Below are 12960 nucleotides of genomic sequence, written 5' to 3' on the forward strand. Positions count from 1 at the left end.
ATATATATATATATATATAATGTAACCTTATACAATCTCTGTATAGTGTATGCCTATACAACCAGTATAAATAACATGCAGGTCATAATTTCTTGCTTTCTAAGTAGAACCCTCTTTTTAATCATACATTCGTAGTTTTTATGATCTTGAACTATAATTAATGACCTACATTTTTAGTGCTAGGCAAATATGTTGTTTCTTCAGATATTTTCTAGCTTGTAAAAAAAAAAATTATTGCCCTGTATGAAGTTGTACTTATTTGTACTAACACACACACGTGTCTGTGTGTATATATATATATATATATATTTATTTCATGTAAGTGGCAAGAGTCCATGAGCTAGTGACGTATGGGATATACATTCCTCTACCAGAAGGGGGCAAAGTTTCCCAAACCTCAAATGCCTATAAATACACCTCCCACCTCACTCATACCTCAGTTTTACAAACTTTGCCTCTTTAGAAGGTGGTGAAGCATAATGTGCTTGATTTCTTCTGTGAAAGGCGCTTCTAAGCATATTGAAGCCCAGTTCCTCCCTAAGTATAGTGTTTGTCTGAGGGATGTGAATGGAGTATTGCCTGATGATGCCATGTTTTCGCCTATGAGAAATCTATTCTAGGGCTCTCTGTAAATTCGGTTGCGGTGATTCATCTGCTGCCTCCCTTTACAGATCGACATTATACTCCTCTACCTTTACCTCTGCTGATATGTTTCAGTACTGGTTTGGCTGTCTGCTATATGTGGATGGGTGTCTTACACGGTAAGTATATACTTTTATTATATAAGACACTCTCAGCTATGGATTAGGCACTTTTTAAATAAAGTTGTTATATATTGTTTGTATACATGACTTGAGTCAGTAATTCAGTGCTCTTTTTTAGCAACTTTATTTGTGGCTAAATATTTGTCAAGGTTGGTAGAGTCTGTGAAACATACAGGTTTTTTTTTTGGAGCTAGTAATTTATTTATAAATTAGGATGCTAAGTATTATGAACTAAAAAAGACAAGAGGAGGGAAGCGCGGACTCAAGTGTAGTATTAACAGTTTATTGTTACAGAAACATATAGTTAAAAACACTCACAAGATGCTCATAGTCAGTGATCGCATCAAAGCTGACTTTGCTAAAGAATGGTCTAAGCCTGGACCTCTTTTAACCCTTTTTCTAGGTTTAAGAAATTGTATCATTTACCTGTTGTCAATGATCCTTTAGATATGAAGCTTGAATCTTATCCAAGAAGAACATATTTACATTCTGGCTATATTCTTAGACCTAGTGTGTCTATGGCTGATGTTGCTGCTGCTTCTACTTTTTGGTTAGACAGTTTAGCACAGCAGTTGTCTTCAGATTCTGAATTATCTAACATTATTGTTTTACTTCAACATGCAAATCATTTTATTTGTGATGCTATATTTGATATTAGGAAGATCAATGTAAAATCCATGTCTTTAGCCATTCTAACTAGAATAGCTTTATGGCTTAAATCTTGGAATGCTGACATGGTGTATAAAACTAGATTATCTCTCTCTTTTCAAGGTAAAAATATTTTTGGTTCACAATTGCATTCTATTATCTCCACTGTTACTGGGGGTAAGGGAGTTTTTCTGCCCCAAGACAAGAAATCTAAGTGTACATTTAAAGCTCCCAATCGTTTTTTGTTCCTTTCATCAGAATAGAGTACAGAAAACCACTCCTTCCCCTAAGGCCTCTGGCTCTAATTGGAGACCATCTCCAAATTGGAATAAATCCAAGCCTTATAAGAAACCAAATCCTGACCCTATATCTATATGAAGGTGCGGCCCTCAAGCCAATTCTTCTGGTAGGGGGCAGACTAAAGCTATTTAAAAGAGTTTGGACAGACTCTGTCCAAAATCAGTGGATTCAGAATATCATTTCTTAGGGGTGTTGAATAGGATTTAAAATAAGACTTTCTTTGGGAAGATTATTTCTTACCCATGTAACAAAAAAACCAGTAAAAGTGCAAGTCTTTCTGAAATGTGTTTCAGATCTAGAACTTTCAGGGGTAATTTTTCCCATTTCCACAGCAGGAACAAGGATTGAGGGTTTTATTCAAATCTATTCATTGTACCTATGAAGGAAAATTATTTCAGACCTATTTTGGATCTGAAAACTTTAAATGGTTTTGTAAGAATCCCAACTTTCAAGATAGTGACTATAACGACTATTCTGCCTTTTGTTCAGCAAGGTCACTTCATGTCCACGATAGACTTACAGGACGCTTACCTTCACAATCCGATTAACCCAGATCACTATCGCTATCTGAGATTCTGTTTTCTAAACAAGCATTACCAATTTGTCGCTGTTCAGTTTGGCCTTGCAACAGCACCAATAATATTCTTAATAGTTTTTGGTGCCCTTCTATCTGTAATCAGAGAGCAGGGTATTGCAGTGTTTCCTTATTTGGACGATATCTTGGTACTAACTCAATAAATTTCCAGATAGATTCAGTGTCCATTACTCTATCCCTAACAGAAAAAAGATGTTTGAGATTGGTTTCAGCTTGTCTAAACCTTCAGTCTCTTATTCGCTTCAGTGGCTATGTCCATGGAAGTTTTAGGTCTCATGGTTGGAGCATCGGACGCAATCCTTTTTGCTTGTTTTCATATGAGACCTCTACAGTTTTGCATGTGGCACCAATGGTGCAGGGATTATATTCAGTTATCACAACTCTCCACGCTCTTTGACTTGGTGGTTATACCATCACCTTATTGTTTAAGGGGCCTCCTTTGTTTGTCCTACCTGGACAACAGTGGCATATGTCAATCATCAAGGGGGGGACTCACAGTCACCTAGCAATAAAAGAAGTATCTAATCTAATACTTTCTTGGGCGGAATCCAATTCTTGTCTAATCACTGCAATTCATATACCAGGTGTAGACAATTTGGAAGCGGATTATCTCAGCCATCAGATTCTACATCCGGGGAGTAGTCTCTCCATCCAGATGTGTTCTATCAGATTGTGCAGATGTTGGGTCCTTCAGACATAGATCTGATGGCCTCTTGTCTAAACAAGAAACTTCCCAGATACCTCTCCAGGCAGAAATGATGAATGCTCTAGCAGTTCCATGGTTTTACCAACCTGCTTACATTTTTTCACCTCTGGGAGTGATCTCAAAAATCATAATGGAACAATCTTATGTGTTTCTGATAGCACCAGCATGGCCTCACAGGTTCTGGTATGCGGACCTTGTCCAAATGTCTAGTTGACAGCCTTGGTCATTTCCTATAAGAACAGACATTCTGTCTCAAGCTCCAGTTTTCCATCGGGATCTCAAATCTCTAAATTTGAAGGCATGGAAATTGAACGTTTAGTTCTTACTCATAGACGTTTCTATGACTCAGTAATTAACACTATGATACAGGCTCGTAAGTCTGTTTCAAGTAAGATTTGTCATAGGGTTGGGAAAACCTATATTTCTTGGTGTTCCACTCATGATTATTCTTGGCATTCATTTAGAATTCCTAGGATTTTACAGTTTCTTCAGGATGGTTTAGATAAAGGTTTGTCTGCAAATACTTTGAAAGGACAAATCTCTGCTCTTTCTGTCTTATTTCATAGAAAGATTGCTAAGCTTCCTGATATTCACTGTTTTGTTCAGGCTTTGATTCGTATCTAGCCTGTTATTTAATCAATTTCTCCTCCTTGGAGTCCCAATTTAGTTTTAAAGATGTTGCAGGCTCCTTCTTTTGAGCCTATGCATTCTTTCAATATTAAACTACTTTCTTGGAAAGTTTTATTTCTTTTGGCTATCTCTTCTGCTAGAAGAGTTTCTGAATTGTCTGCTCTCTCTTGTGAGTCTCCTTATCTGATGTTCTATCAAGATAAAGCTGTTTTGCAGACTTCATTTAAATTTTTGCCAAAGGTTGTGAATTCTAACAACATCAGTAGGGAAATTATTGTTACTTCCTTGTGTCCTAATCCTAAGAATACTCTTGAAAGGTCTTCATTCTTTGAATGTGGTAAGAGCTTTGAAATATTATGTTGAGGCTACTAACGATTTCAGAAAGACTTCTAGTCTATTTGTTATTTTTTTCTGGTTCCAGAAAAGGTCAAAAAGTCTCTGCCATTTCCTTGGCATCTTGGTTGAAGCTTTTGATTCTCAAAGCCTATTTGAAAGCGGGGCAGTCTCCGCCTCAGCGTATTACAGCTCATTCTACTAGATTAGTTGCCACATCTTGGGCTTTCAAGAATGAAGCTTCAGTTGATGAAATTTACAAAGCAGCAACTTAGTTTTCTTTGCATACATTTACTAAATTTTACCATTTTGTTGTGTTTGCTTGTTCGGAAGCAGCCTTTGGTAGAAAGGTTCTTCAGGCAGCTGTCTCAGTTTGATTCTAGTGCCTATGATTTTAGTTTTTTTGAAATTTTTAAGAAAACTATTATTTTTTGGATTTAATTTTTCAGCGAAAATAGCTGTTTTTAGTTTATCCCTCCCTCTCTAGTAACTCGTGGACTTCCACATCTTGGGTATTATATCCCATATGTCATAAGCTTCTAGTCTATTTGTTATTTTTTTCTGGTTCCAGAAAAGGTCAAAAAGTCTCTGCCATTTCCTTGGCATCTTGGTTGAAGCTTTTGATTCTCAAAGCCTATTTGAAAGCGGGGCAGTCTCCGCCTCAGCGTATTACAGCTCATTCTACTAGATTAGTTGCCACATCTTGGGCTTTCAAGAATGAAGCTTCAGTTGATGAAATTTACAAAGCAGCAACTTAGTTTTCTTTGCATACATTTACTAAATTTTACCATTTTGTTGTGTTTGCTTGTTCGGAAGCAGCCTTTGGTAGAAAGGTTCTTCAGGCAGCTGTCTCAGTTTGATTCTAGTGCCTATGATTTGAGTTTTTTTGAAATTTTTAAGAAAACTATTATTTTTTGGATTTAATTTTTCAGCGAAAATAGCTGTTTTTAGTTTATCCCTCCCTCTCTAGTAACTCGTGGACTTCCACATCTTGGGTATTATATCCCATATGTCACAAGCTCATGGACTCTTGCCACTTACATGAAAGAAAACATAATTTATGTAAGAACTTACCTGATAAATTCATTTCTTTCATAGTGGCAAGAGTCCATGAGACCCACCCAATATTTTTTGGGGTTATGATTTTTTTTATATATAAAGCACTTTATTTATCCTGTTCCTTTTTTTATGCTTTTTACACCTCACTAACTTGGCTATACATTAAGCTGAGGTATGAGTGAGGTGGGAGGTATATTTATAGGCATTTGAGGTTTGGGAAACTTTCCCCCCTTCTGGTAGGAATGTATATCCCATACGTCACTAGCTCATGGACTCTTGCCACTATGAAAGAAATTAATTTATCAGGTAAGTTCTTACATAAATTATGTTATATATATATTTTTATATATATATATATATAGTTGCAGGAGAAGCGCACTCACACATTTCAATATCAGCAACCAGGGTGCAAAGGTGCATGCAAAGTTAATCCACATAGAACAGAGACAAAAATGACAGCACTTGCTGGATTAAGGTGGTAAAATAAACAAATTTAAAGGGACATGATACTCAAATGCTGAAGCACTTGAAAGTGATGCAGCATAGCTGTAAAAAGCTGTCTAGAATATATCACCTGAACATTGCTATGTAAAAAAGGAAGATATTCACATCACACACCACTGTAAAGAGACTTTATCAGGATGCTAGTCCCATGACTTGCAAGGGAGTGTGCCCCTAGCATGTGTAGGCACATTCATGCTATTTTCCTATTCAGTTTAAGGAAGTTTACTATGAAATCTCAAGAGATCACAGCGATACCTCAGCACTGCTGATCCTGACTTGCTTTGTTTTCCCCCAACTTGCTGCTGGACAGCAGCTGAAGTATAAATGTTCACAGAGCAATTAGTCTTGTGAGCTGAAGATGTTCAGGTGATATTTTCATGTCAGCTTTTTACAGTTATGCTGCATCACTTTCAAGTGATTTAGCATATGAGTATTATGTCCCTTTAATGTGACGTTTCAGGAACAATAGCCCCTTCCTTAGAGATTGTCTCCAAAACTTCACATTAAATGTTTACTGAATCCAGCTAATGTAGTCATTTTTTATTTTGTATGCTCAACTTTACCTGCAACCTGGTGGTTATTTTTTGGTGCAAATGTAGATCCCTACTAATTTCTGATATTATGTATTGTATGAATGCATGCACGTGTATGTGTGTGTGTGTGTGTGTGTGTATATATATGTATTATACAAACGGCAGGTGCTGGGTTCACAGATAATCCAGCACACAAAAAATCAACACATTCTTGGGACATTTCAAATATTTCAACTTCTGAGTTTGTTTCTTATATAAAATATGTGTGTGTGTTTGAATTAGAATAAGCTGATAGTCTTCCTAAAAGATTATTGTACAAAGTTATAATCTAACACATTTCTAAAGGGTATCTGCTGCTGCAGGTCATTTTACACAATAGAATTATGGTTGTCTAAGCTCTTGTCTGTACCTAGGTCTTGCATAGCTCATCAGGAATGTCACCAAACACCTACAGTATCTCAATGACACAGGCATGCTCCTCAGCCTATCTCAGTATGTTCTCATGGACACAAAGGATACAATAAGAAACATAAACACAGAAGTACATTGGGAAAAATTTTTTTGTTGTTGTTGTATGCTCTATCTGAATAATGGAGGTTTAATTTTGACTCCCATGTCTAGTTAAAATTATGCCAAGTACAGCAACTTAGAGGAATTAAATGCGTCCATAGTATTTCTTTCATGTAATTGGCAAGAGTCCATGAGCTAGTGATGTATGGGATATACAATCCTACCAGGAGGGGCAAAGTTTCCCAAACCTCAAAATGCCTATAAATACACCCCTCACCACACCCACAATTCAGTTTTACAAACTTTGCCTCCTATGGAGGTGGTGAAGTAAGTTTGTGCTAAGATTTCTACGTTGATATGCGCTTCTCAGCATTTTGAAGCCCGATTCCTCTCAGAGTACAGTGAATGTCAGAGGGATGGGAAGGGAGTATCACCTATTGAATGCAATGGTTTTCCTCACAGGGAAACTATTTCATAGGTTCTCTGTTATCGGTCGTAGAGATTCATCTCCTACCTCCCTTCTCAGATTGACGATATACTCTCATATTCCATTACCTCTACTGATAACCGTTTCAGTATTGGTTTGGCTATCTGCTACATGTGGATGGGTGTCTTTCGGTAAGTATGTTTTCATTACTTAAGACACTCTCAGCTATATGGTTTGGCACTTTATTTATTTATATAAAGTTCTAAATATATGGATTGTACTTATATTTGCCATGATTCAGGTTTCAGTATATTTCCTTTTGCAGGCTGTCAGTTTCATACCTGGGAAATGCTTTACATTCTTTGGATGTGGTGAGAGCTTTGAAATATTATGTTGAAGCTACTAAAGATTTCAGGAAGACTTCTCGTCTATTTGTTATCTTTTCTGGTTCTAGGAAAGGTCAGAAGGCTTCTGCCGTTTCTTTGGCATCATGGTTAAAGCTTTTGATTCATCAGGCTTATTTAGAATTACAGCTCATTCTACTAGATCAGTTTCCACTTCTTGGGCTTTTAAAAATGAAGCTTCAGTTGATCAGATTTGCAAAGCAGCAACTTGGTCTTCTTTGCATACATTTACTAAATTCTACCGTTTTGATGTATTTGCTTCTTTGGAAGTAGTTTTTGGTAGAACAGTTATTCAGGCAGCTGTTTCAGTTTGATTCTTCTGCTTATGATTTAAGTTTTTCCTTTTATTTATGAGAATAAACTTATATTTGGGTTGTGGATTTATTTTCTTCAGCGGAAAATGGCTGTTTTTATTTTATCCCTCCCTCTCTAGTGACTCTTGCGTGGAGTTCCACATCTTGGTTATTGCTATCCCATACGTCACTAGCTCATGGACTCTTGCCAATTACATGAAAGAAAACATAATTTATGTAAGAACTTACCTGATAAATTCATTTCTTTCATATTGGCAAGAGTCCATGAGGCCCACCCCTTTTTTATGGTGGTTATGATTTTTTTTGTATAAAGCACAATTAATTCCAAATTCCTTTGTTGATGCATTTTACTCCTTTCTTATCACCCCACTACTTGGCTATTCGTTAAACTGAATTGTGGGTGTGGTGAGGGGTGTATTTATAGGCATTTTGAGGTTTGGGAAACTTTGCCCCTCTTGGTAGGATTGTATATCTCATACGTCACTAGCTCATGGACTCTTGCCAATATGAAAGAAATTAATTTATCAGGTAAGTTCTTACATAAATTGTTTTTTTGTATTTTATTTTAGAGTTTCTTGCTCCAGTTACTTATTATAAGTATAATAATCATACATGAACATGCTCAATTATTTTACTAAAAGATATTTTATGCTACCTCGAGTATTCTTCTTTAGGGAACCCCCTACTTTTTTCTTTTTTTACAAATACGTTGTGAAATAAACAAATGTGAAACACCTTCTGCTATATGTTTAATATAACACTTACTCTGTCCACATGGAATCCAGTTCATTACACACCACCATATATTAAACATTGTAGCGTGATGATAAACATGAAGGAATGTGATTTGATTGTTCTTTTTTCTTAATACAAAGAAAATAGTGTCCATGAATTCAATAGCTTTGGAAAAATAGTACCACCATAGCACTTTGGCCACCTGTGAAGCAAAGTTATAAAAATAAAAAAAATTGTTTAGAACATTTAGATCAATATGTAAATAATCATGCAAAACTGAGTTTTTTGGTGACATCACATACGGCATAACATGTAGTAAATGTTATGCAAGAACAAAATCAAGGAGTCCTGGCAGGCCTACGTCCTTTTTCCTAGCTTACTCCTACGGTTGGCACCGGCAGCCAAGTGGTTCCATGTACACTATTAGTGAGGATGTGATAAGTCTGTGGTAAAAATGTTAAACAATGATGCAAACTAGAATGCATTATTCCAGGGCTCTATAGATCCACAGCTCTGGTGAAACAAAGTCACAATGCCTAAATTGTACCTTTGGTGCCTATTTTGTTTTAATTCTATATATAGCTGTACTAAAAAAAACTTAAAAAAAAAACTGCCTAGCTCCAAAAAAAATAAATGTAATGGTGTCCTTAATTTGTTGGGGGGGGGGGGGGGAAAGTCAATCCCTACCTTTAAGGGGCATAAGAGTGGAAAAAGAAATTGCTCTAATATCTTATGCTCTAAGACATTAGAGGAATTTCATTATTGCATTACTGCTTGCACTTCTATGGGCTAGCTAGATTATGAGTTGAGCACATATTTGTGCTTCCGCAAACCCCTAATCTGCGCTCAGTTTTGTTATTTCTGTGCACGCTACTAAGCGAGATTACGGTTGGGAAGTGCAAATATTGCTCCCTCGCTATCGCATCCTTGCACTCAAAAGCACGCTCGATCTCGGTTTAAGTTTTCTCCCATAAACTTTAATGGAGCCTCGTTAATTTTGACTTTCATGTTTTTTACCTACTAGCTAACAAAATACATTCAAGCTTCTTCTACATATAGATATTTTAATTAAAAAAAATAATGTTTTAATATCCAATTATTTATACCTTTCAAGCACCATATGAGATTACTAATGCAGACATACAGTATATGCATAATTGGAAACAATAACTTTTTATATATATATCTATTCAATTATACCTTTAATATTCTTATTATATGTAATTGCTTGTGCTAAAAGAAACTTGAAAACAAATAAAGAGTGTGTAGAACAAATGTATGAGTTACAATTGAACTGAAAACACAAAGCAGTCAACTGTTAAAATTCTATGAATGGACAAATAAATTATCAAGTTCAAACTTTAACTACATAGTTCTGAATAGATGGTGACTTAAGTATAAGAGTTTTTTTGTCTCACATAGTCAGTATAGCTCATTATGAATGAAGTACCTCAAAAACTCCAGCATGATGGCTATCAGGGTATTCCTGAGGAATGGATAACACAATCCATTAACAATTAGTGAAATGCTTTCACCAACTCATATTTATATATTGGTGTCCAATTTAATTTCCATGATTTTCTAAACTGAGCAATAAATCCTTGAAATACCTCCCTAACAAGACACCTCTTATGACCCTTCTTTTTTCTCCCTGCCAACTTTATGGTTAATTTTTAAACTTCCCTGTGCAAAACTGTTATTTGTTAACCCTCCTTTTCTGTGGTTTAGATAGTTAAAATTATAGTTTAACATTACTGCAAAAGTTAGATATGATATCACAAATGTGGTTGATTAGAAGAGTTAAAGTGTCATTTCACTTACCCGAATATCTGCTTCTCCTGCACTGTCAAGGTTCTGACATTGTAGGTTATATCCCCCCTGCCATGTTGAAAGAATGAGCTGAAGACAAAGAAAATGTCAATTTACCAAATATGTTTTGATAGCACAAAATTGGACATATATAATAGGTTACATCAATGAGACAACTGTATCTGTGAAGATGCAGAATCCTCAGCACCATTAGTAATCATATAATGTTTAATGAAGCATCTTGTGCAGGTACAGCAACATATAAACAAGCAACATTTTGGGATATTCATCCTTAATCATGCTCATTCAATACAAGTATGTGTAACTTTTTATAGGGCTCTCATATTAACCCTTACTTTGCTGTTTACTGAAGCATCTTGTGCAGGTACAGCAACATAAAAACAACCAAAGTTTTGGATATTCTCCTTTACTCGTGCTCATTTAATACAAGTGTGTGTAAACTTTTATAGGGCTCTTATAATAACCCTTACTTAGCTGCCTCCATCATATTGTGCAATGCTACCACCTAGTGGTTAACATCTAAATTTACATTATAATGGAGACTCAACATCCATTACATACTCCCTTTAAACTAATCCAATTACTCAGACTAGATATTGCATTTTAATTCAAACATTTTATTAGACTTTATATTATATGAACACTAAGAGGTCCAGCTCCCTATTAAGGCATTTAGGTGTCATGGTTTTTAATTTATGTATCCAAAAGGATTCCTTTTGTTTAAAGATTAATTCCCTATCACCGCCTTAATTTCCCCACTCCATCTATCAATTGCCTACCGTAGCTGGCTTATATTATGGTTGGCCTCTAAGAAATGGCTTGATACAGGAGCTCTGACATCTTTGCATCTAATATTAGATCTATGTTGACTCATCCTGTCTCACACTTTTCTAACCGTTTCACCTACATAGATCTTGGAACACGGGCATTTTATCAAGTATACGACACAGGCTGAGTCACATGTATAGAAATCATTTATTAAAAATTTCCTTCCTGTCTGTGGATGCAAAAATTCCTTTCCTTTTATCACAGCACTACAACTGGCGCATCCCAAACAGGGGAAAGTGCATGCTCTCTTGGATGAAATATATGTCTGTTTTTCTATCAATTTCGTACCTATATCATTCCTAACTATCATATATCCTATATTGGGGACCCTCCTAAAGGCCATCATTGGGGGACTCTGAAAGGCTGGATTATTAGGGTTACAATCCCTTAATATTTTCAAATGTTTATTAAAGGGATACTAAACCCAATTTTTTTCTTTCATGATTCAGATACAGCATGCAATTTTAAGCAACTTTCTAATTTACTCCTATTATCAATCCCGGAGGCAGAACTTTTCTACACTTTCTCAATTAGATTTTTTTGGTGAAAATTTTTCTGCAGGTCATTTTGAAATAAATTTTAAATTAGGCAGTTAAGCTAAAGCACCAGCTCAATTGCAATATGTTTTTAAAATGCCTCAAATACATTTTTTCTTTTCTCTTAATCTAACATGACAAGCAAGAACATTTTACATTCAGCAATCACAGCTTTGCCTGTCTGGAAAGGCTAGGGGGCAGGTTTGAAAAAAATCCCTGAGAGCCAGTCAACAATAAATGCACTGCTGCTCCATATTGAACTGTTCTCTTCAAACAGCACTTTGCTGTGGATGCGCTGTGTTAAGTAAAACATACACAGGGCAGCCAGAGCAAAGCTCTGTTGGAAGAGAACAGTCTAATGTGGAGCAGTGCTGCAAAGTGAAAGTGTCTCAGTCTTTCTGCAAAGATGCAGCATTTTCTGAGATGACATCTTAGATCATAGCATGTTCTGCCTTGGGGTTATCAATTTTTCTTTGTTCTCTTGCTTTCTAAATTTAAAAAGTAGGAATGTTTTAGGGAAAAAAATTGGGTTTAGTATCCTTTTAATAATTCTATTAACTTCCTATGCTACATTACTGAACCCTGTACCAAGCCATTTCTTACAGGCCAATCATGATATAAGCCAGTTACGGTGGCAAGCAATAGATGGAGTGGGGAAATTAAGGAGAGGCGGTGATAAACCATGACACCTAAAGGCCTCAATAGGGAGCTGGACCTCTCAGTGTTGCTATAATATAAAGTTTAATAAAGCATTTGAATTAAAATGCAATATCTAGTCTGAGTAATTGGTTTAGTTTAAAGGGAGTATGTAAAGGATGTTAAGTTTCCTTTATAATGTAAATTTAGATGTTAACCACTAGGTGGTAGCATTGCACAATATGATGGAGGCAGCAAAGTAAGGGTTATTATAAGAGCCCTATAAAAGTTTACACACACTTGTATTAAATGAGCATGAGTAAAGGAGAATATCCGAAACGTACGTTGTTTTTATGTTGCTGTACCTGCACAAAATGCTTCATTAAACATTATATAATTACTAGGATTCTGCATGTTTATGATTGAGGGGAAGGCAGTCATCCCTATTCCTTGTGCATCCGTTTCAAGCAAGGCGCTGTAAACAAAATGTTTGGTTTATGTATCTGTGAAGAGGTGGTGTGCAATGCACATATAGATTATATATTTGCTCTACGACATATTTATTGCAACATTGATCAACCTGGTACAAATATCTCTAGCTAGAAAACATAAACATAAACTAGAATGTAAATGTAACATCCTATATTTATTTATTTATAAAATATTTT

General features: G+C 35.8%; 1 protein-coding gene across 1 annotated transcript in view; it reads right to left on the bottom strand.

Moving 5' to 3' along the window:
• Nucleotides 1–12960, bottom strand: part of ELOVL2 (ELOVL fatty acid elongase 2) — a 310038-nt gene that overhangs the window by 6726 nt on the left and 290352 nt on the right. Inside the window, exons 4-5 of the mRNA XM_053714743.1 lie at nt 10284–10361; nt 8493–8664 (exon numbers count right to left, since the gene is read on the bottom strand). Of these exons, the coding sequence (XP_053570718.1) occupies nt 8493–8664; nt 10284–10361 (250 nt within the window). The remainder of the gene's footprint in view (nt 1–8492; nt 8665–10283; nt 10362–12960) is intronic.

The sequence above is a fragment of the Bombina bombina genome, chromosome 5 (genome assembly GCF_027579735.1).
Source record: "Bombina bombina isolate aBomBom1 chromosome 5, aBomBom1.pri, whole genome shotgun sequence".
Classification (NCBI taxonomy): Eukaryota; Metazoa; Chordata; class Amphibia; order Anura; family Bombinatoridae; genus Bombina; species Bombina bombina.